The sequence below is a fragment of the Mustela nigripes genome, chromosome 2 (genome assembly GCF_022355385.1).
Source record: "Mustela nigripes isolate SB6536 chromosome 2, MUSNIG.SB6536, whole genome shotgun sequence".
Taxonomy (NCBI): Eukaryota; Metazoa; Chordata; class Mammalia; order Carnivora; family Mustelidae; genus Mustela; species Mustela nigripes.
This window is the reverse complement of record NC_081558.1, coordinates 23264618-23289961: the sequence shown is the minus strand read 5'-3', so window position 1 is coordinate 23289961 and position 25344 is coordinate 23264618. Positions and strand designations below refer to the sequence as shown.

At 45.1% G+C, this 25344-nt stretch overlaps 1 protein-coding gene across 1 annotated transcript in view; it reads right to left on the bottom strand.

Annotated features, from left to right (window-relative positions):
• Nucleotides 1-25344, bottom strand: part of CACNA2D3 (calcium voltage-gated channel auxiliary subunit alpha2delta 3) — an 858873-nt gene that overhangs the window by 462021 nt on the left and 371508 nt on the right. The window contains exons 6-7 of the mRNA XM_059389977.1: nucleotides 8127-8258; nucleotides 96-156 (exon numbers count right to left, since the gene is read on the bottom strand). Of these exons, the coding sequence (XP_059245960.1) occupies nucleotides 96-156; nucleotides 8127-8258 (193 nt within the window). The remainder of the gene's footprint in view (nucleotides 1-95; nucleotides 157-8126; nucleotides 8259-25344) is intronic.

Genomic DNA, 25344 nt, shown 5'->3' with positions numbered 1-25344 from the left:
GGTCAGGGGAAAATGAAGTGTAAATGACGTAAAAATAAACCTCTCCATGAGCTCTCTCTTTAAAATGTTAACTAAGAGGAGTGACCATTCCCTACCATTTTCGGTTCCTGCAGTCAAAGGCAATGACTCCATTCTCATCTGGTTCCCATTTAATCCCTAGAAGAAAAATGGAGTTATGAGAAACCCAGAAACTTCAAATATTTATTCATAGCATTTCAAGGCTGCTCTGCTTTGCTGATTGAACAGACAGGGTGAAAAATCACAAGCAACGACCAGCGTTGGAGCTCATCACATACTCCATCGCCAGCTCTGGGAAGGTGTTTTCAGGCGGAACAGTATTGCAAACATGGCCTTAGCCCATTTGCTCCAAAACCTGATGGAGAATGGGCACATCTTCAGTAACGTGCTGTCTGTCAACAAAGGACGTGACTCCAGCCCCTTCCTTGGCCAGTGGTCTTTCTCACTGTCCAGTAAATTGCTAGACCTGGTAGTATCATTCATAGACTTCTGGGTAGAATCAGGCCACGTCCCTGTGTCTGGACAAAGCAATGTGTGCCGCATGGTGAGTAGAAAGCCTCGCTACATTTCCATCCCAGAATTTACGTAGGTCTGTTCTCCCCTCGCTTCTGTATTTATAATCAGGAATACTGGCCTGGCTTTCCAGACTGAGACGGAGAAAAAAATGACCCTAATTATGCTGCAGAAGCTTGAATTTCAGGCTTTGAATCCTGGGGAGTTTTCCCCTTGTGTAAGATGGGATCCCATATCCTTCATCTTGTGGTTTGCAGATTGGTCAGGATAGGTCCAAGGTTGACATTCTCTATTTACAACCCGGCTGTTAAGAATAAAATTTCATTTAAAAAGAAAAGGGGCTGCTGCCTGGAAAATAAGATAGCGAATCATTGTTTTCAACCGTCTGTGCTGCCAGGGATGGAGGATCTGAAATACAGACTTTAGAGTGAAGAAAAGAAAAACAGAAAAATGATTTTCACAGGAGGAAATCCTGACTCAGATGGTAACACTGGGAGTCTTCCATCCAATTACTGATGACCAACTTTTGGACCATGTCGAAATAATATGTGCTTGAGATGTCACCCCCAAATTAGTATTCAGAAAACTATGAGATGGCAGTTTGCTACACAGAGAATTATTTTATTCTGTTCTCCTTGTACCTACAAGCCTCACCTACAAATGGGCCTAATTTACAGAGTTTCCTATAGCAAATCAGAAACCAGAAGTAAGAGAATTGAAAGTCATTCGGCAATGAAGACAAAATAAATCTGACATGATTTTGTACACTAAGGGACAAGAATACAGTTTATTTAAAAATAACAAATACACTGCTTTGTATAAAAGCCAAGTATAGTTAGGGTAGCAACACATAATAAAATTATACCCATGGTGAGGCTAGGTAATGTTCCAATTTCACAAAGCACTGGTTTGAACCCCAATAAAGAGAATTCTTTTTTAATGTGTTGACCCATGGTAAACCTTCAGTGGATGTTTGTTTCTTGAATTGTGGTAAGTGTTCTTAGACCAGGACTGTACCCGATCCTCCACCCCTCCCCACTGGGCCATCCTTCCTCCCCATCACAGCCCCATCCCTGTATGCTGCATTGGGACAAGCAAAGGTGCAGTTCTGGGGCACCTGGGTGGCTCAGTGGGTTAAGCCTCTGCCTTTGGCTCAGGTCGTGGTCTCAGGGTCCTGGGATTAAGCACGGCATTGGAGGGGGGTGGTCTCTGCTCAGCAGGGAGCCTGCGTCCCCCTCTCTCTCTGCCTGCCTTTCTGCCTACTTGTGATTTCTCTCTTTCTGCTAATAAATACATAAAACCTTAAAAAAAAAGAAAAAGAAAAAGAAGGAAAGGTACAATTCTTTCTTATAGCCCCAGCATTTAGCCTAGGGCCTGGAGGGAAGGGATTAATGACATTCAACACTCTTCTTCTGGACTGCGATCATTCCCCTGCAACTGGGCTTGCAACTCCTCCCAGGCACTGCTGTACTTGGCGCTTTTTGAAAAGCCGACGGGAAATTTGTCTGTTGGGAAAACTGGGAAAGGATACAATTCCAGAGGAAAGTGGAGCAGATGGGACAACCCCAGAGCCTTTCGCCTAGTCATCACAATGTTCATCAAACTCCAGTACTCTGCCAGGCGACGGACTGAGAAACACAGGCCTGGCCCCTGCCTGCCCTCAGGAGGCCTGATGCCAAGCAGGCCAGCTGGCATATGAAGAGAAATCACATGCACCAGAGATGTCACAAAGGAGAAGTGCCTGAGGCTACGGTAGGATGCAAAAGGTGATCCCAATCTCTAACGGGAAGAAGGATCTTCTTTCAAATGAGAGCAGAAGGAAGGTGTATCAGTTTTCTAGAGCCGATATAACAAAAGTCCTACAAATTGGGTGGCTTACCAGGAAAGAACTCTTTCATAGTTCTGGAGAAAAGAAGTCTAAAATCCAGGTCTTGGCAGGGCCACACTCCCTCTAAAGCTCTAGAGAAGAACACTTCCTCACTTCTTCTCAGCTTCTGCTGGTTCCTAGCAACCTTGGTGCTTCTTGACTTGTAGCTGCCTCACCTCAGTCTCTGTCTTCCTTCTGTGTCTCTCCTCTCCTCTTATAAGGACATCATTCAAACTGTATTGAGGGCCCACCCTAATTCACTGTGATCTCATCCCAACGTACCACCCCTATTTCCAAGTTAGGTCATATTCTGAGGCTCCAGGTGGACATAAATTTGGGGGGAGACACTTCTCAACCTACTGCAGATAGGTAGTGCTTATAAAACAAAAATAAATGGTGGCCACAGGGTGAATAAGAATACCCCAGGCATAGAGAATGACATGTGCAAAGGTCCTGAGGTTGAGAGATCATATCAAGTTCAAGGAACTAGAGTAATTCTGGTATGGCTGTGCATAGAGAATGTCTATGCCAGAGGAAAGGAGACTGGGTGGCTGCAGGAACCATGAGACCCAGGCCCTTCCTGGTGAGGATTTGAGGTATACATTGAGTGGGGATGAAGACAGCACCTTGAGACATTTTTAGGCATAGCTGCCTAAGGTGGCAAAGGTCAAACACCTTGACTGAAGTCAGGACTGGATGGGCCCTGAAAGGCCATCTTGCCCAAACCTGACTCTTGGGTCAAAATCTTCAACACACAGCAGGGATTCTAGGCTCTCAGAGTTCAAAAGATTTTCCTGAGATTCCCAGTTGTGACTAGGACTTGTTTCCCAAGTCCCCACCCACCGTGCTTTTCCTTATATAGGCATTTCCATGAAGTGGTCCCATGAGAAGTTCTCTGGGTGTTAGCGTGAGTTACATGAATAAACAAGCTGGTTTCTATGCCCTGCATGGGAAGATACCTAAGGGCCTTTAATCTGTTGACGTCACCTTGAATCTCTGCAACTGGCTCCACAGAGGCAACATTGACCAAGCTAAGTGGCCACTGAGCCCTTCCTTTTCCAATCTCATAACAAAATGTTTCAGGAGACAGACTTCAGGAAACCCTGTCCCAGGTGGTACTATCTCCCCTAGGGTCTATCAACTTTCCAGTATATAATTTTTTGTAAACACAGATATTTTGAATGTGTCCAAGTAACTTCAAATCCCAGAGAAATAATAGTTGGCTCATCCCAAATCTTTCAGAACCAGGAAAACAATACTTAACCAGGAAGCACCTGCATGAGCTATATAATTTCTAGAATTGACAATATGCCTTTTTGGGATGCCACCAAGTTGGCTGGGGCATGAATCTCAAAATAAAAGGCATGATGCAGCCATTGGCTTGAGAAGACATGGAGAAAAGGGAGCAGTAGAGAAAAGAAAGGAACCATAGCTCTATACTGTGTTTACGCCAGTTCCCCCCTTGGTCACTGAGTCCCACCAGACAGTAGCCAGTGATCAGCTTCCCAGAGGAGCAGTGGCTCTCCCATATCTGCGAAGGCTGGGCTGCTGCTACCAGTGACAGGTCAATAGATCTGGTAAACTTTGATCTACTGAGTGATTCATTCATTCAACAAATACATACGAATATGTGGGCTTGAAGATGGTAACAGAGTGATAGCCATATAACACTCTCCTGGGGTAGATATTCTAGCAAAGGACATGGGATTGAAAGCCTGATGGCTCAGGATTACAGGGAAGAGTTCCTATTTTATAGAGTAAGAACTGCCATGAGAACAAAGCATGGAAGAAGTGGTGAAAATATTAACACCATCACCAACTCCCTCCCATCCCACTGGTATGACTTGGTCGGTCTGTTAACCTCTTGGTCTGTTTCTTCATTGGTAAAATGCAGATTATAATAACTCTAGCTCACAGGATCATCGTGAGGATTAAACCAGACAATGCTTGTGTAAGCACCCAGCACAGGGCTTAATAAATGGGGGCCACTATCAACTATTATCAGCACAAGTATTAATATGACATTAATACTGTCAGCACCAGCAAAGACTCCCAAGGATGACACGCAAATAAACAGAGCTTTGATAAGGACTGAGTAACCAATCCTGTAGAGCTCACAGGCCCTTTACTAGTATTTTGTTGCTGTGGTGGTTGCCGGTGTTCAGAAGAGCTTCCCCGAAGTTTTCTTTCTGGTGAGACCTTTCAGTAACATAGGTACTGAAAGGTAGACCAGTACCTCATAAACTGGGTATCAGACCCACAGTAGCCTCTTCCCATAAGTTACACTGTTCAATGGGATAGCTACAAGCCACATGTCGTAATTTAATTTTAGATTTAAATTAAATCAAGTTCAATAAAATTCTCATTTTAGTTTTTCAGTCTCATCAGGCACATCTCTCATGCTCGTAACCATATCAGACATTGTAGACATAGAACATGACATCATCCAAAAGGCAGCACATGAAGGTGTTACCACATGCCCCTAGAACCTACGGTGAGTTTATGGAGGCCTAGGTAAATCTATACAGAAAGACAAATCATCATGACAGGTATGCTACTAGGCTGATGTTTACCAGAATTCCCCTTCCAGGAACTCCATCTTCCTACTTCCAGAAGCTGAGACTGTCCTCCTTAATGATCTCTTAGCATCTTCTATTTCCCCAATCTTAGCATGAAACACACTGTATCATCATGACCTGCTCACCTATCTCTGTCTCCCTGGTGGTCCTTGTTCCTTCCTTTAGGATCCCCTCCAGGCAAGGCCATAGTAATCCCGACCATTCTCCATGGTTTCAGATGGCTAAGCTTCCCACTGCCCAGGCTCCCTCACTTGAGGAGGTGGGGGCATGGGACCCAGACCAGACTAATCCCAGGACTTTCATCTGAGACATTGGGTCAGATACTCTCTCTTCCTCTGCGACCATAATTGAAAACTATTCCTGCAAACACACACAGCCATGTTCACCATCACTAGGAGATCACCTGCCAGTGAAACATGGTCAGAATAGAGAATGGTGGAGATGAAAGGGGGAAGGAAATATTCACAATCCAAATGACAATGCTGAATACTGGGACCCAGCTGTGTCTCAACACAACACATTTCCTAGATTTCAAGTTACATGGGCCAATAAATGTATTCCTTGCCAGAGCTAGCTGGAATGAGAAGGAATGCATTTCCCCACGAGCGGGAGCTACATGAGGGCAGAGATCTTAGCTGTTCAGTTTCACCATTTTCTTCTCTGGACCTCACATAGTGTTTGGAACAAAATAAGAACTCGGGACATTCTTATGTAAGAATGAAGAACTAACCCTTCTGTTTAAGGACATGCACCCTTACCATTGATTCACAATATTATACCACTCTAAACATGGAAAGAAGTATCCTGAAAACAAGAAATCCAAGCAAAAAATGTCCATGGATCAAGCCTGGGTGGCTCAGTTGGTTGAGCAGCTGCCTTCGGCTCAGGTCATGGTCCCAGCATCCTGGGATCGAGTCCCATATCGGGCTCCTTGCTCAGCGGGGAGCCTGCTTCTCCCTCTGCCTCTGCCTGCCATTCTGTCTGCCTGTGCTCGCTCTCTCCCCCTTTCTCTCTCTGATAAATGAATAAAATCTTTTTAAAAAAATGTCCATGGATCACTTTTCTAATGATCATTTTATGTCCAAGAGACACGAGGTGTGTTCTCTGTTCAGAATCAAGCACCCGAATGAGTACAAGGCATTATCAGGGTAGTGAAACCCCTTAGGAGGTCAGTGACTCATGTCCTTATTAACATAGAAAAGATGCAAGAATTTTATAAAGTGAAAATTCTGCTACAAATATCATAAAAATGGGAAGCATTTCTCAGTCCACTGTTCTGACTGATAAAAACCTTCTATATAAATTGAATTAGTCTCCCCTGTTACATACAACCTTCATGAGGATTCCTTTTGGTTATGGAGAGAAGTTTGTCACGCACACCCCCACCCCACCTCACCCCAAAATTCATATGTTGAAGACTAACATTACCCTGTTTGGTGGTGTGAAGAGGTGGGGCCTTTTGGGAGATAATTAGGTTTAGATGAGGTCATGAAGATGGAGCCCCCATGGTAGGATTAGAGCCCTCCTACAAAGAGTAAGAAATACCCGAGCTTCTACTCTCTACCATGTGGGGAGATGGGGAGAAGGTGGTCATCTGCAAGCCAGAAAGAGGGCTCTCACCAAGAACCAAATCTGCCAGCACCTTGATCTTAGACTTAGCAGCCCCCGGAACTATGACAGATGAATGTCTATTATTTAAACCATCCAGTCTCTGGTATTTTATTATGGCAGTCTGAGATGACTAATGTACCTCCTTATTTTCATTTTTTTTTTTTTCAAATTTCCTCATGACCATAGTTTGAGGACTTCCTGCTAATGGAGACAACGGATGATCTGTGGTTTCTTCTTATCAGTTCCTCCTCAATCCAAACGCCCCATGGTAGGATAGTAAGAGTTCCCTGTGGCTTCCTCAATGGGTCAGCCCCCTACCACACTTGATTTTCAGCAACATCAGCATTGAATTTACTCTCTTGAGGCTATCAAAGCAGACTGCAATTTGGTGACACTGAAACTTTAATAGACCACTGTTTATTATAACATTATCTTTACTAGGATGCTTATCGTTTAAATTTCCGTGAGCTCCAGGAGGAACCACGCATGCCCTGCTGAACAAGGCTCTTGGGAAATGTTGAGTAATCTGGCAAAGCAGACACTTGGCAGGCAAGTCTTGGGGGACAGATGCTGTGTGCAGGGCAAACAGCTCCTCGAGGCGGAGGCTGACGGTCTCTGTGCCTCAAAGTGGGAAGACATCAGGTGCCTAGTCTTACTTAATGAAAACAGAAAAGACTCCACTTAATTGCTCCAAGATTATGCAGGACGTCTTTTCCTTCTTTTAGGTTGAGCTTGTTAATTTCTGCAGCTGTGATGCTGGCACGATTGTAGCCTCGAGTCCTGTTTTCACAACTTGTGAGCAAAATTAAAACTTCCTCTCTTAATTAAAATTCAAACCAAGCTAGAATTAAATTCTTATTGCAAAGCAGAGGCCTGGGGAGGCCTCCGAAGGAACACCTGCTCCAAAGGTATGAGGGACAAACTGACAGACAAACCCATCTGAAGGTGCGACTGGTGGTCCCAAGGATGAGTCGCTGACCCCAGCGGTGCTTTGGTCATCCCAAGGTCTTCCTCCGAGGGCGGTCAGCTCTGGAGTGGGGAAACCCAAGTTCAAATTTTCCATTTCCTACACCTTGGGTTAGAATTTAATTCAGCCCAATGATGACTTGTTCTTTTCCACAGGAACGACGACGACGATAAGAGGAATTTGTAGTAGTTTCATAGTAATAAAAGCAAACTCTCGTCCAGAAAGATCAAATATGGTGCGTTTCACGCTCTAACGCCTCATTTTTAGTGGCAGCTCTATAAACTGCTCTATTGAGAAAGATGTGAAAACCATATGCAGACCTAAATGCCTGTGTGTGTGCGCGGGGCATGGCGCGTGTGCGCGTGCGCACTCTCCTGTACATGTACATGCATGCGCGTGCAGATGCCATGTTCCCATGCTTATCTGCACCCTCACAAGAGATTTAATTGATTAGAATTTAATCTTTCATTTTCTCTTAACGGGAGGGAAAGACATTTAACCCTGAGCATGAAAAAAAACCTATCACAAGATCATTAATCTCCATCATAAGTCTCAAGGCAGGGATACTCACCTGGATACTGCCTGAAGAAGCCCTTTGCACTTCCAAAGTACTGCCATATGAGGGATGGGTCACGATCAAAGTTATCCACGAAAACTTTGTTTAGGGATTCCGACCAATAAACCCCGTTGACGATTGCTGGGTCTGAAAAAGAAAGGGAAGACAAATGTTACAAACCAGAGCGAAAGAGAACCCGGCCAGCATCTCTCAGAGCTGGCCTATACCAGCGTGAGGTTCATCTTGCAGAAATCTGTGAAGAAAGATGTAGCTTCCCCAATGTTCAGCTCCTGGGAATTCCATACATTGGCACTTCCTTATCCTGCCCAAGCCCCCACAGCCACCCGGGAGCCTTCATTCGTGACTCCTTACTTGAAACACCCGTCCCTGCCATTTGTAACTTTCAACCTTGCAGGGCACAGAGGTCTTAAGAAAGCAAAGAGAGGCCTTCTCAGCATTATTTTCCACCTTCTCTTCTCCTGAGTCAGAACCCAGCATTAAAAACTGGAAAAATGTGTCTTCTCTCACTGCGATGACCTCAGCCAATACTGTCCCTGTTCCAATTCTCTCCACCTCTGACTTAAACGTTTTCTTTTTAAAAAACTAAATAAGTAAGTAAATTGGAATTACATAACTACATCTCTCTACTTCTTTTGTTCAACAGATGGTGAGCTCCAGGAGGGCAGGAACCAGTTCCCTCGGTCTTCTCCTGTACCCCTTTGACCAGTACGTGGCAGAGATTGCAAACATTGATGGATGCATGAAGAGATGGATGGATGGATGGATGGATGGATGGATGGATGAATGGATGAAAACAAAGGTTGTTCACCAGATTCCAGACAACTGTCTATTCTTCTATTCTTGTGATCCCCTGAACAAATCTTTCCTCACCCTTGGTAGCTGAAAGAGAACCCCTTGCCTTCTGCCCATTGATAAGAACGAAGGGCAAAGACAAAGAAGGAAAATAAGCCTGTACTGTACTGTTTGCATACTGGTTGAATGGATCACTAAGGACACTTTATGATCATCCACGTTTTTTTTTTTTTAAACTACTGGAGATCCTATTTGAAAATGATGCCACATAAAGCAACATGCCTTTAAGAGGGGAGATCATTACCCAGTCCCAGCATGATGAGGGTAAAAATGACAAGGTGAGCATGTTAATGATGAGGAAGAGGAGCAGAAACCTTTATTGAGTCTTTCCTGTGGTGCAAGCACTGTGCTTAGCTCGCCTCCTGTCACCCCTACCACAGCCCTCCAAGACAGGTTCCACTGCTGTCCTCCATACGTCACAGGTGGAAACAGGGTATCAGGAGGTTAGGTTCTTTCCTAAAAGCACCCACTGATCAATGACAAAGCTTCTGATCTGTGATTTGTAAAATAGGATAATAATACCCATCTTAAAGGGCTGTTTGGAAGGTTAAGCACATCTACAGAAGAGGACAAATGGCAAAAGGCCTTCACAGAGTCATCTGTGTAGCAATTCCATTCACCTGGATTCCAGTGCCCTCACCAGAATTCCCTGTGGGCTTCCACATCATAGCAATCCCACCACAGCATCTTTATTCCAAAGATTCCCCTATTCTACACGGGGGTGGGAGAGGAGGAGATGAAGACAGATTTGGTCACTCTCCTCCTCAAGTGGTATAGTAAAGGAATGAGCAAAATAATTCTGGAAATGTTCAAGTGCATTGGGTATAGTAATAAGAAAATTCACTGTTGGCCAGTGTACCCCATCCCTCTTCCACAGTGGCCTGCCCATTGCCAGCCTATTGCCCCATGATTCTCATCAGAATTTGTATGAGACAGAGTCCACAAAATGGTGCCTGACCCAGTGGAGAGACATGATGTCTTGTATTGTCTTACCTCTAACCTGACTATCCTTTTAGATCACTTACCCGGATTCCATAGACAAGTGGGATTCTGACTCTTATCTCAAAGGTAAGTGCTCAAACTCTTATAAACTATAATAAACCACATTTTTGGCTGGGAGAGTGAAAATAACCAATTCAATCCTTGACCACAAAGTAATTTTGAGAAAGATTTTATCCTCACAATCCTGGAAAATGGAACCCTTTATTGTTCCTGTGCAAGCTTGACAATAATTATTATGACTCACTCGTTGCTTCAAAATCCACTTAAATTAATCCACAAAGAGGTAAATACAGTAATGACACTGAAAACTCCATGGTTCTTGCCTCCTCCATCAATGGCCTCAATTATGTTGCCATCATATAAAAACTTTCCACAATTAGAAGCAAAAATTCCATTTCACTCACTCACTGTCTCGACATGTTAAGGAGTCAAACAGTTTCTAGTTAAAGCATTTATTTTCTTGACTGTGGTTTCTTTGGGGGTAGTAGAAGGCTACCCATGCCCTCAGATGGCCTAGAAACCTAAGACTGCCCCTTAGGGGACTGTGAGCTCCTTCAGAAATGCAAAAGGAATGGTAATGGTCAGAGGATTATTTCACCAATCATTTGGACACTAAATCTCCTCTGAAATTATGCCTTTTAAGGAAAAGGGGGCTTTGATCTTCCCAGGGCATGGTGAACAAAGGAAGTAGAATCACTAAAAATATATGGTCTAGTTAAAATGAGGGCTGTGTGACACACACCTATTTGATCAGTTATTTGAGATAACATGTCCTCTGGCTTGTGAGGTAATCACAGTGTGTTCATTTCACAATTTTGCTTAGCAAGCCATTTTAATAAAATGGAAAATCCCGAACTCCTATTGATTATTAGTCCTCTAAGAGATGAAAAAAGGAGGAGCACCGAGGTGGCTCACTCAGTGGAGCGGCCGACTCCTCACTTCGGCTCAGATCATGATCCCAGGGTCCTGAGACAGAGTCCCTCTGGAAGGCTCTGTGCTCAGCCAGGAGTCTGCTTGAGATTCTCTCTCCCTCTCCCTCTGCTCCTCTCCCTGCTCACTTATTCTCTCTCTTGCTCTAAAATAAATAAGCCTTTTAAAGAGAGAGAGAGAGAGAGAGAGAGATGAAAAAGAGAAACAGGAAAATGCTAACGCTATAAAATGAGGACTTCACCTAAATATCTGGGTTTTTAAAGAAATTTAAAATCATTTTCCCAACATGGTTGAGAGAAAGCAAAAATGACATAGTACAAAGGCTCAGTGCCTCATATCACACCACATGTGGCCAGGTCCCCAGTTCCTTCCACTCTCTACTGTGGGGAAGGTGAACATGACATTGGACCAGCACCCTGGCTGCACATTCCCTCTACGGCTGCTGAGCAAATGTGCTTTCTTAAGGTCACTTGCAAAAACATCAGCATCCTCCTAAACAGCAAGTTTGCCTTTTTCCTTGGTTGTATTTTCTGTCAAACTTTGTTTAAAATGCCCTGCTCCCCGCTGCCTCATTTAGGGTTTTTCAGGAGTCTTAGACTAATCCGAGCTTTGGGTCCACTTCCACTGCTAATCTGCTTAGGGGGTCAATGTACTGTATGAGCTTCCTGTGGCTGCTGTAACAAATTACCACATGCTCGGTGACTCAAAACAACAGAAATTTATTCGGAGACCAGAAGTTCAAAATCAAGGTATTGGCAGGATGGGTTCCTTCTGCGGCTCTGAAGGAGATTCTGTTCCAAGCCTCTCTCCTGGCCTCTGGTGGTCACCAGCAGCCATTAGTTTTTCTTGCTTTGGAGAAATCACTCCAGTTTCTTCCTCCATCTACACATGGCCTTCCCTCACCTCTGTGTCATATCTTCTTTTCTTTAAAGAAATCGGTCACTGGATTTAGGGTTCACCCTAAATCCAAGATGATCTCATCTCAAAATCTTTAACTTCGTTATATCTGCGAGAAACCATGTCCAAATAAAGTCACATCTGCAGGATGAACTGGAGGTTAGGGGTTGGGCATATCTTCTGGGGCCACCATTAGACCCACTCCATGGTTCATACTCCCTTAATTATGCTACATAACTATATACCCATATTTTGTAGTTTGTATGTATTCTTTTTAAAATCTGAGTTTAATAGACTGTATGCCTTTTTCTTAGTGAAGGATGTTTAAAAGCCTTTTAATGGAAACAATTTGGATTCTCATGTCTGCATTATAATTCTATGAGCTTACCATTCTCCCCAGTCTCTGTCAATGGCTCCTACCTTCAATGCTCTCACGTGGGTTAAAATCATTTCCCTGAATGGCCAGTGTATGTCAATGCCCAGTGTTCTCTGCTCAGTAAGGTGAATTCCAAGTCAGTTGGCCATTTCCTCCAACGTCTCTGTCCCTTCAGCACCAACTTATTATTCATGGTGGTCAAATGAGGTTCAGGAATAGCACTTCTGCTTTCTGCTTCCTCTACCTTCTGAGACATTAAATTACCTCTGACGCCAGTCAGAGATTTATCAGATGCTCAGCTTTTAGTAGAACAGACGACTAGCAGATGTTTAGAGACCAAAGTCCCACACCACCTTTGTGATCAATTTGTAATTTGTATCTGAAAAGTAGCTCACACGTGCCTGCTTTGTCTTTACGATGTATCCTACAACCCACCCCCAAATCACACTTATAGTTCCCTTCTTTGATTTCCACCCGAAGAACTGCTCTCACCTGTGCTTCCCCATCCCCCAACAAGTTTGCATTTGCTACAAGGGGGTTGCCTGATGTTACAGAAGGCTGATGTTGTCTCTGCACACTCCCCTGCACACTCACACACCTTTCCATTTCAGTTCTGTATCTTCGGATGAGCAGCCCCTTTTGTCATCCGAAGGTCCACCCTCCTGAGTCAATCAGCTCTTTGGGTTGAAGCAAATTAATGGATGTAAAGCACTTAGCACTGCAATTGACACATCCAAAAATTGTCCATAAACATGGCCATTACTTATGCCATGCACAAGGAAATAAATAAATAAAGTCCCAAGAAGAGCTCCCCACTTCTTCCATCCCTGTTCTCTGCAGCAAGAATCCCTGGGCAGCACCCTGGTTGTGCAGAACACCAGTCTGAAATGCAAGCTTTGGAGTTGGGAGTCTGGGATATGAGACCTCGCTTGGCACGTGTTAGTCAGTGGCCCTGAGCTTGTGACTTACCTTCCACAAGCCCCAGTGTCTTTATTGGCAGAAGGGGAATCAGAGCAGCTCTTGCTCAAAGGCTTCTGAGCCAAGGCTTCTGAGCTGCGGGAGGACTCCATTACCGTCAGCAGGCACACCAGCTCTGGGGTGAGTCCCCAACTCCCCACCCAAGGCAGGTCAGCTGCCCCAGGGCTATCCAGGTGAGACTTCAACCTATGCCACTTTGTCCCTTTCTCCAATTATCATGTTCATTCAACGACCATACACTGAGCACCTCCTACATCAGGCATCCAGCAGTGAACCAGACAGAGCATGACGCTGACATTTCCGTCTGAGGAGGGTGACAGTGAGCAAATAACTGAGGACTTCAGATAGAAATGAGTGTGGATGAAGAAAATAAAAAGGGACAGGAGGCTGAAAGTCACTACGTGTGGGAAGGAGAAGGGGAATTACTCTAATCGGGTGGTCCAAGATGACCACTTTGAGGACAGACCCAAATGCTGAGAAGGTGTCAGTTCAAAAACACATGCAAGTGCACTGAACGTGCAGTTCAAAAAGCAAGTGCAAAGGCCCTGAGGCAGGAAGAAACCTGGGTCCTGAGGACCAGCAAGGCAGTGAGTGCCCCTTGAGTCCCATAAGCAACGGGACAACATTCCAGGTGGAGCTGGCAAGGTGAGCAGGCCATGGTGAAAGTCAGCAGATAGACAGTTTCCGGTCAGGCATATGTTTTCCAGCCATAATCTGTGCTCTGCCAGTGCCAAGGCCCACCACATTTTTATTCATGGTTCAAAAATCAAATTTCTTATCTTCTGAAATCTACAGCCATCATAGCCTACTTCCTTCAAGCAGTCAGGATCTTTATGGATGCCTTGACACTTGAGTTTCTCCTCCAGACCTTAGTCCCTAGATACGCATGCCATCTTTATTCTTGGTATCATTTATTCTCCAGGAATGAGCAGCACTGCATTAATTTATACTTGACATTTTCTATCACAAAATACAGATCCTTTCTAGTGAACTTGAGTGTCCGTGAATAATTACAGGCTAATATAGAATTATAAACTACCGTTCACCTCAAAACCATTGTTTGAAGGGTCTGAATTCACGTTCAACGGGGTTTCTAAAGTTGGCCCTTGTAAAAAGGGTTATTTCCTGCCTCAAACAAGCTTGGAGGAAGGGTCTGAGGCTTTCCTAAAGGTCTTTGAAGATGTGTGTCTCCTGGATGTGACATCACAACAGGCACAGGGAGGGCTGGGTGTACGGAGCCCACACAGGAGCCTTGCTCAGTGCTGCACATCGGACCCTGTACAAGAGGAGAATGTCTGCAGAGTCTTCATGTCTCCCATTTCAGCAAGTAAGTGACATCTCTCTCATTCATTCTAAATAGATCATAGATTAAATAATGACTATTTTTGATGCTAATTATCAAGCACTTATATGTATTGGAAAATAGCCATTAAAGTGTGTTGAATTATAAAATAGATTTATTTGCCAAACATTTCCCCTTCCTCTAAACTTAGTGACATGCTAGATATTAAATGCAGGGTGCTCTTCACAAAGCTGGAGCCAACTGCTGGCAATTCCAAAACCAAAGGGATGAGGGGGATTGATGGTCCCATGCTGAGCCACTCTGCATGGATCTGGAAAGCTAAAGGAAAGGAAAACACACCTACCACTTTGGCAAAAGCCAGAAGGTGCTCTAGACTCCGTCAGACTGTCATCTCCATGTGCTAGATATCAGCATTAATTCTCCACAGGGATTTCACATCAGTGATTCCACTTGTTTTTTTATTTTGCTTGTTTTGCCTTAAATCTATCCACTTTAGCCTTTCTCTTTTAACATATTTTAGTTTTTTAAAATTATATCTTTTGTGAGCTACTGGAGGAAGGTGGTACTGGAGAAGACATATTTTTAATAGTAAATGACTGCCTTAATAACATTGCTATGTGAAATAATTGTCTGAAGATTTTGTTTTTTTGACGGAGAGAGAGATCACAAGGAGGCAGAGAGGCAGGCAGAGAGAGAGAGAGGAGGAAGCAGGCTCCCCGCTGAGCAGAAAGCCCGATGAAGGGCTTGATCCCAGGACCCTGAGATCATGACCTGAGCTGAAGGCAGAGGCTTAACCCTCTGAGCCACCCAAGTGCTTCTTAACGTATTTTAAATTTTGTAGCAAAACTCGCCTTTCTTCCTCCTTGTCACTTCTTATCCTTCTGGAATAAACCATTCCCATGTCTTGTTGGAGATGGTAAGAAGAGGAAAATTATATGATAGAAATCCAAGTATCACGATGATGACAACAGCATCAGAGGTTGCCATTTCTGGAACATTTGCAATGTGCCGTGTCCCAGGCAGGACAGCCACAAATTACTCTTCCTACCCCATTTTCTACCTGTGGAAACCGACTGACCCTCAGAGCACCAGGGTCCATTTCCCCAGTACATCACTTTGTCCAAGGGAGAGATTAGCTAAGTTCCTTGTCTAAACTGTTAAGTGAAGGTTGACTTGCACAGAGGCCTTGAACTTCATTTACTGCCTCCCAGACAGTGGTAGAGGGTGGGAGAAAGGGGAAGCATGGAACTCCTGCTCTAGACACCAGGTAATATGTGGCTTGCCACAGGCTGCCGGTCCCCAGAGGTCAGCAAATGAATGCAGTGGGTGGTCTCTGGAGAAAGTGGCTGGGATCAGGGTGTCTTCCTGCTCAGACATAGCGTCTTTGCACCTCATGCTCAGGACCTGTGCGTGAGCTGAAGAGGACATGGTGAATGAAGAGAAGGTGGTGCTGGGGGCCAATTTGGAGCCCTCTACAAGAGCCCCCTAACCATCCACCTTGGGTTCTCTGTTGCCCAGCCACCAGGTAAGGTCTTTGGTCACCATCAACATTTGGATTTGGGGTCTGCTCGCAGAGGAGGCACTTACAAGACATAAAATCTTGGATAAGACACTGTAGAGTGAAGATAAGCACATCTCAAGGGACTTCTGATTTTAAAGCAGCATTTTCTTATAGATCGCAGTTAAGCTGGTGTTGACTAATTCAAAACCCCTCCTTTGATGGGAGTGTCAGAGATTATTTTCCCACCAACCGAGTCTCCCTTCAGGTCTCTAACAAAAAGCTGAAGAACCAGAGCCTGGTTCCTTCCTGAGGATTTGCTCTGGTTGGAAAGGGAACAAGCTCATGGCTGACAGGTTCAGAGATGGGGTCAGCACAGAGTTACTCTTTTTCCATCAGAAAGTACTAGAACAACACCAGCCTTGCAAGACCCTCACAGCAGCTCTCCGGAACTCAGCATCTCGCTGAAAAATCTGTGCCGCAGAACACGGCCCGACCACTCAGCCTGCTCTGGAAGCATCAGGAATTACTGCTAACCCATCACACAGAGACTGCACCCCACTGCCTGGTGCCCCATGACGCTCTGTTATGGCCCAGGATCCCTTTTCAAATCCACTTCCTGTCCAGCCTCCAGCATCCACCAACATCCGCACCCTGGTCAAGCTCACTTGAGGCTTCTCCTTTCTTCTCTTTTAATTATTCCACTTGTAGTAGCTAGTTCTACTACCATTGGACAAGCTGGCTAAAGGGCAGAAATCATGCACTAGGTATAGCATGGCTGCATTCATTCATTCATTCATTCAGAAAATATTTGCTGACTGCCTAGGCATTATGCTAGGATTTGGGGATATAACAGTGGGCAAAAACAGTCATGGCCTTTAACCCAATGAAGCATATAGACCAGTGCGGGAAGCAGAGAACCCAATAATTATCTCATTATGGATGAAATTATAGTCATGATTAGTATAGGAAGGGGCAAAGCACCATGTTAGGAAACGTGCTCTTAGAGAAGGTCCTGGTCGCACCAATTTGGCAAAGCTGGAATCTTCAGAATGAATAGGCATTCAGAGGGGTAGGGGCAAGGTGATGCTGGGATTGTCAGCTGCAAGTTTAAATACCCCCAATGGGTGGGAGGAGTCAGGGCTAGGGGACCCAGCAGGGTCTTGAAGACCCCTGTCTGCAGTCTGCTATGGATCTCAAGAACAGTGATGATCCCTGGAGGGTTTGAAGAGAGGGTGGTAACACCTCGCCTTCTGGAGACCGACCAAGCAGGGGCAAGTGAGCAAGGGTGGAATGAGTGTGTCGAGGCTCCTGCTGTCCTTCAAGGAGGCCATAATGGGGCCTGCACTAGGATGGCCGTGAGAGAAACCCAGTGGTATGGACCGAGAACAGGCTCAGCAAACATGGGAGGGCCAGGTTTTGAGCCCGGACAGCCAAGCCAGGAACCCTCTTCTTCCCTGTCCCAGGGATCCCTGCGGGGCGTGGCCAACAGCAGAGCACCCCGACAACAGTCCTCCTGAGCTCCACGGCAGGAGGGAGTCCCCCGCCCCCCGCCCAGAGGAGCTGGCATGCTCCTCAGATCACGCACAAACGGGAGACTCTATTGACGGCAACAGAGAAAAGTGTGTCCCCAAATAACCAGCCTGCCACAGATTTGCTACCACTGAAGAGTCCTCAGCACATACATCCCTGCCAGCCATCCTTGCGGGACGCCTCTCACTGATAGAAGTTATTCATAAGCGGCATGAAAGAACAGCAACCGTAAGAACAGGAAATCCTCGCCCCCACCTCTGGGTATGACACACCCTCGGCAAGGCTTTCCCTCTGGGTGCCACGAAGCGTCCACAGGGGCCAGCTGCCCTATGGCCTCATCCTCCAGCACATTCACAGCTCCTGGGACTGCCTGTGCTCCTTCCAAAAGATGAGCCGACACGTCTAGTGATGGGAGGCCACACAACCCTGAGGGACTAACATGTTCGTAGGGGAGGGCAGGGCAAGGGATGTGGGACTCAGAGCCACCCAGCCCTGGACCTCCGCCCCAAACACACTCCTCTTCAAAGCAAAGCCAAATGAAATCTCACCCGTTTCGTGAATAAGCCCTTAACGATATTTAGGGTATGTGACGCCTTGTCCTATGTTCCAGGGAGGGCAAGGGGGACAGAAAGAATTAATTCTGGAGAAAACTGATATTATGACAAGTCACACGCAATAAAGGACAAGACCCAAGTAGAGATGAGAGAGCCGTCATCATTCAGTAAGAACCGGTCCCTGATAGTCACTCAGAAAGTCTCCTCTCATTTTAACCTTTTAGAAGAGAGAACAAAATTTAAACATTCCTTCCTTCCATCTTCTGGACAGGCCTGGCTCCCAGGAAAATATGATTTTGTGAGCCTGCCATCTACACTGATGCTATCTGCTTTTTATTGATATTTAATATAAACAGAAGCCCGAGGCCAGCAGGTACCCTGACAGGGTCTGAAATATAATTGCCAGGGAACCACACAAATGCGTGTAGCAATTAAGGAGCTGTCAGGGATACTGCTGGGGCAGACACAGAGCTGCAGGCCGGAGAAAGTGGGGGGTGCCTGTGAGCAGGGAAGCAGAGGGAACAGAGGGCTGGGGGAAGGCAGTGGGGCGGCAGGCTCGCACACCCCTCCTGCAGAGAGCCCAGAAATCCCACACAGGGAGATAAGGGGATTATGGACATTTACAAGCAGAAATGCAGCTGAGCTGCACTTGGGTGTTTGTTTTCAACACGGGGAGACCAAGCAAGAGTAGGCTCTTCCGTCTCTGCTGTGAGCTATATATTAAAGACACAACACGCAGCCTTGAGTCTGGCTTGGGTCCTGGGGGGCACCAGGGCAGGCATGGGAAGGAATCTGTATTCTGCTCTGCACTGCTTTTAAGGGCTGCCACAGTGGTAGGAGCCTGAAAAACTGGCTGTGGGTAAGAAAGATGGGGTGCATAGGGATGAAAGGTGAGTTGTGAGTGAGGAAGAAGGAAAGACAGGTCAGCTGGAGGGCTGGGGTCAGCAGAAGGGGGATCCGAGGTGAGCCTTGAGAAGGACCAAGGAAGGACTGTGTGTTAGTTCCCGTTGCTGTTACTGATTTCACAGGCAACCCCCGGTGGTGGGATGGGAATGGTCATGGGGAAGGAGGTACAGACACAATCTCTAGTCATCTTTTGAGATGCCCTGGGGGTCTTGGTTTGCAACCAGAAGACCTGGGGTGAGGAAGAGGGTGGTGTCTAATGAATGGCCTGGGTTTGGGGACCCGAAGGCCCAGGTTTAGTAATAGAATCATTTGTGTCATCATTTGCTTTTAAATTCTGATGAGAGAACACCTTTTCAAATGGAACGCTCCTGCCAGAGATCTGGGTGTGCTCTCTTCTTTCCGGAACCACGGATGAGAAGGGGTTCATGCCTTGCCCACACTCCCTCCCAACACAAACATGTACACACACACACACACACACATACACACACACATACCCCACAACCCATTCTAGGCAAGTGCTTTCAGGTAGAACACGAAGAAACTTATAAAGACTTTAGTAGTTCTGTATTTCATGATATTAGAGAATTCTGATCAACACATGGAACAATGGGTACTCAGATCATTGCTCAGAAGGAGGCTATTTTCATTTAGGTAGAAATAAGAGTCGTTTTAAAGGAAAGCATGAAGGCAACATACAGGTGTTGGGCAGAATCAGGTGACATCACGAGTGTGGCCTGTGAGCTACAGGGGCTGGGAAAATGCATCCCAGTGGCTCGTATAGCAATGTCCACGCCATCCCCCACCCCCCCAGCTTCCCATGCAGGAAACTCACCTCCAAGTCTTGACAGTGTGTGGGACGACAGGGAACAAACGCATCCGTTCCTTATACAAAGAAAATTGTGTTTTTTCTTCAATAAAATATACATACATCCTCTGTGTATCCCTGCTCTGAAACAGACCAATTCCTGAAGCTACTCAGACCCAAGAACATAAAAAGGTAAATGTGGTCACATCACAAAGGGCATTTCTAGGTCTGCGCCCTGAGAGCACGTAAGCCGGACTTAGAAGTCACCTGAGAAAGTGCAAGAAGTCCCAAGAAGCAGATCATGTGCTCCGCTAGTAAACTGCAGGAAGATCTGCCCCCCCTCCCAGAGCCCCTGGGAGGAAGCCAATGTCATGCCAAGGTGGTTGTGACAGATATGGCACCGAGGGGCTGGGTTCACAGGACCAGAACATTATAGGAATTTGCTTCTGATGCCCAATTCCATGTGAAGATCTGTAGGTCGTAACCTCCCCTGGACTCTACTACTGGAAGTTCACGCTACTTCTGAAAAGCATGACGCACCCTGAGAAGGATGCCAGATGCCAGTCACGCTGACCAAGCACTATTAGCAATAAGCTTCCAGCTGTCTTCCCACGAGGTCACGCTCATCCTGCAAATACTTCCGTCAACTATTTTTTGCTGAACAATAGCACTGAGACCCAATTAATTGAGACCAAATGATTGAGTGTACGGACCTTCAGTAGCCAGTGCTCACTGACACCCAAGCGCCATGCCCTCCTCTTGCCATGAAAAATCACAGGGTGTAGGTTTAATTCCATTATGTGACTTTTAATGAGGATGACCATATAACTCATCATCCAAACCAGGTCACTTTGAGAAGGAGATCCTTTTTAATTAATATATAGAGATAAGCAGTATAAAACAGGTCTCTCCTTAGCAAACCAAAATAGACAAGCACCCCATTTATAACTCAGCCCATTCCACACGGAATGCAGCTCAATGACTGTGTGTGTATATGCTTGTGTGTGCACGCTTTAGTCTCTGACATGATCATGACATGCAGTTGGCTGGTTAACCAAAAAGGGTTAGACATAAGAAATCATTTCTAAAATAATACATCGAACACCTACTTTTAACACTTGGCCAGTCATCGCGTGTACGATCATGGCCTTTTGAGCACTGGGGCAGTTTGCTAGCTGTGGGCATTCCGCACACTGTCGACACCAGCCAAAGTGTTTAACCGACAGGAGCAGAAATGAAGAATATTAATTAACCCACTACATTGCTTAACTGGAGATTACTTAAGCGTGTTCACTACAATTGATTCAAAGCAGCCTCTACTACTTCAAGTTGGAAATCTTTTCAATTTGAAGAACCAAACATCCTACTCAAAATACCTGAAAAGTTAAGGGTCTATAGAACTAAAAAGATGAGGAGTAGGGATGGTTAAGGAGAAGCTTGATCCCAAGATTGCCAATGGTTGCACCAAGGACTGGGGTACTAGCTTTCTTTCTATCTGGCAACCTGCTGAGTTGGCTGTATCCTCAGACCCTCTCTTTCACACACCCGGCCTTTCCCCCAACAGCCTCTGTGCCAGCATCTCTAGCTGTTCCTCTTACAGGGTCACAGACTGCTGCAGCATTTGGAGCCACGAATCTTTTCCCCACTCTACTCAGGGGTAGGATGTGCGATATCCAAATGTTTCCATGCGTTTATTGACTTTGACCGTTGTAAACCCATCGCTGAGCTAGTCAGCACAGGATGGGGATGAGGCAGGCTGACCAACCCGTGTAAACCTACTGAGCCCTGGGTCCGATTTCAAGCCTAGCATCCATAAAGAATGGGTCCCTAAAAGAAATCCAGGGTGCCACTGGCAAGAAGAAGAAGGTAAACGTGCCAAACCATAAACACGTCCTCCAAGTTTCCAATATGGTGACAAACACCCAAAATATCATCTCAGAGGCCACAATGTGACTATTTCCCCAAGCACTAATTCACTTAAAGAATTTGGATTTGGCAGGACCATTCCCCAAGTGAAGCATTTCCACACCGCACCTATGCACAAGAGGTCTGTTGAGCATTCTATAACTGCATGGCAGACTGAAGGAACTTTATCAAGTGAAGTTTAGAGTTTAGTGCAAAAAGGATAGATCTCTTGGGATGCAAAGAAAAAAAAAAAGAAGAGAGAAAGAAGTATTTCATGGGAAACAATGCTACAAATCTAGCAGATTACATGCTACAAATAACAATGAAAAAGAAGAAAATATTGCTACTAAGATAAGATCAAAAAGACCAGACATATTTAACAGTAACTGCACCAAAAGAAGAAGTCAGTGGCTACAAAAATGATGTATGACAAGGACAAACCTTCAGAAATGGAGGTTGAGCTCCAAAACCTTCAAGGACAGAGCTACTTGCAGATGTTTAGCTGGAATGTTTTCATAAAAGCATACTTTTAAGTCAAAGTCTGAAAAAATCTTTTAGAATTTTTAGTAGTCCAGGGGCTCCTGGGTGGCTCAGTGGGTTGAGCCTCTGCCTTTGGCTCAGGTCATGATCTCAGGGTCCTGGGATGGAGCCCCGCATTGGGCTCTCTGCTCAGCAGGAAGCCTGCTTGTCCCCCACCCCCTCTGCCTGCCTCTCTGCCTGCTTGTGATCTCTGTTTGTTAAATAAATAAATACAATCTTTAAAAGTTTTAGTAGTTCAAACTTCATTATTTTCCTATTTGTAGAAATACTTGTTTGGAAAAATCTTCTAGTAGTAAAGATGTAACTGGTTTGATTAAACAGTTTGGAACATCATTTAGACTGCCAGGAGTACAGAGCAAATCGAAACTCCAATAACATTTCGGAGTCCTAACACATTTGATGACTGATTTTATTACAGAAGTTCCCTAGAAATAAGACAAGCCATCTCTGCAGCTAGAATCCAATTCCACTTTCTTATTTTATCCACCATGATTTCACCCTTTGGTCTATTTGATTCTCTTTAAATAGCTTGGTTCTATTTTGTATGTGAGCTAGAGGACATGTAAATTTAAAGGTGTTGCTTCCAATACGTTCCCGTGATTAACATATAACAAAGTGTTGGTCAGAACAAAAAGCTAGGGGCACCTGGGTGGCTCAGTGGGTTAAGCTGCTGCCTTCGGCTCAGGTCATGATCTCAGGGTCCTGGGATCGAGTCCCGCATCGGGCTCTCTGCTCAGCAGGGAGCCTGCTTCCCTCTCTCTCTCTCTCTCTGCCTGCCTCTCTGCCTACTTGTGATCTCTCTCTGTCAAATAAATAAATAAAATCTTTAAAAAAAAAAAGAACAAAAAGCTGTGTCACTCATAGAGTGTCCCAAAGCAAGTAAGGATATCCATGATGTCAGGTCAGAGTTTACCAGGTCAAAATAAAGAAGGCCAGCTTGGTCACTGTGTGTGGCCCCGGGATGGGTAGAATCATTACCAACAACAACAAGAGATGTGAAGAGAAGATGATAAAGCTTGTTCCACAATAACAGCCCATCATAAAAGATAGAAATATTTAAGAAAAAAACACTTTACTTAAAACATATTCAATTTTTAAATTGTTCAACATTTGTTCTTTAAGATATATTACATAATTTACCACATATATGTGGAGATCTTATCTCTCACAATTGAGTTAGGGATAAGACATAGTTAATTAGCATATGGGATCAGTACAAATTCATACCAGAGGGCCAATCCAATCCTTTTGAAGAACACAAAGTCTATTTAAGAAGACAGGGAGGAATGGCAAGGAAAGATGGGCCCTTTCGTCTTGAAAGTAGCTGACTACAGTGCACTGAGGAGTACAAAAAAATTAATAACTTTCTGGGCCCTTAACTTTCTCCAGACATTGCCTTTAAAGCAAGGGAGGGGGGGGGGAGAAGAGGTTCAAATGTTTAAAATCTCTCCAAAACTATTAGCAAAAACAATATGGAAATATAGAACAGATGCACAAAGGCATCTTGGGATGAATATATTAAGGACCCACAACTGCAAATTCTAAAGTCTATTTAATTGTGCCAAAAAGAAAGACCTTTTGATAAACAGAATGCAGACAGTGTTTCAAAAAGAAAAAATGAGAAGAAAAGTCTTGAGGTCTTGAGCCAAGCCTATTCCTCAGCTGGATATTTCAGACTCTAACAGACCACCAAAACAGACTGTGCTGTCGTGTGGGCCACCTCTGAGAACAGCGACAGAGCCCCAGCCTCAGTCTTACGTGGGGAGAGAGTGGAATAATAAATGTATTCCGCAAGAAGTTTCCACTTAGGGCTTTTTATCTTAGACCAAACATAGAATTCTTTTTTAGGGGGAAGAGAGTGGAGAACACCCTCTAAAAATAGTCTTATTTTTTTCCTGAAAAAAAAAAAAAAAAAGCTTCATACTTAATGAACCAAAAAACCCCTACATGACCAAAAGAAAATGAAATTCACCCCAGTTCTGTTGATATCCTGACAGGAGGCCACGTACTGCCCCGTTCCTATGTTCTATCTATGTAACACGGGATTATGCACCCCTTTCCACCCGAAACCCCCCCTCTCTGTTACACATATGGGTTTCCTGGGCCACACACATTACACTCTTCTGGAATAGCAGCATGGCATCCCATTTCAAGTGAGGAGACAGACCCAAAGGGGTCTGTTTTCATGGGTGACATTCTTCGCACCCAGAGTATTTGGAGGGACTTGCTTTAAAATGAATAAATAGGCCTTCCTCACAAGGGTAACAAGAAAAGTGTGAGCATACTGAGAAACAATGGCTGCGTCTTCCCGACAGAAATGTGCACGGGAGCCAGCTCACAGTCCTGCCCGTGTCCCAAATCATCCCTGCTCCTATACATGGTACCCCTGTTAGAAATTTTCATTATGAAATACTTTGACTTTAAAGCTGTTGCAAAAATGAAAAATAAACAAAAAAACCCAACCATATACCCTTCACCCAGCTTCCCCAAATGTTAAGCTCTTACTTAATTGTAGTCCAATAGCCAAAACCACAACAGGCACGCCGACAATACCAGCACTCAACCACAGATCTGAGTTAAACTGTATCAACAGCCCCACCGCTGTCCTTTGTCTGGACCTGGAACCAATCCAGGATCACACACGATGTTCACTGTGTGGTCCCTTCAGTCCCTAATTCAGCAGGGTTCCTCAGCCTTCCTTTCTCTTTCCTGACCCTGATGCCTTCCACTTCCCCAGGCAGCCCCACCTCCACCCCTGGGGTCCAGAAGGGCCCTGGCTGGTGAGCTACTTTCCTAGTCCTGCCTCTCACACTTCTGGAGGCCGGAGGTCTAAAATTAGGCATCAGAGGGCTGGTTCCTTCTGAATTCTCTAAGGAAGAAACTGACTCATGGTCTTGTCCTACCTTCATGGCATCCATTGTTGTGTCTACACAAGCGTCCAATCTCAACTTCTCTCTCTATGTGGCTTTCCTCTCTGTGTGCTTCTGTCTGCCTTCCTCTTCTTATAGGGACACCTGCCACTGGATTTAGGGTCTACCCTAAACTCCAATATGACCTCCAGATCCTTAACAAATTGCATCTGCCAAGACCCCATTTCCAAATAAGGTCACAGGCTAAGGTTCCAAGTGGA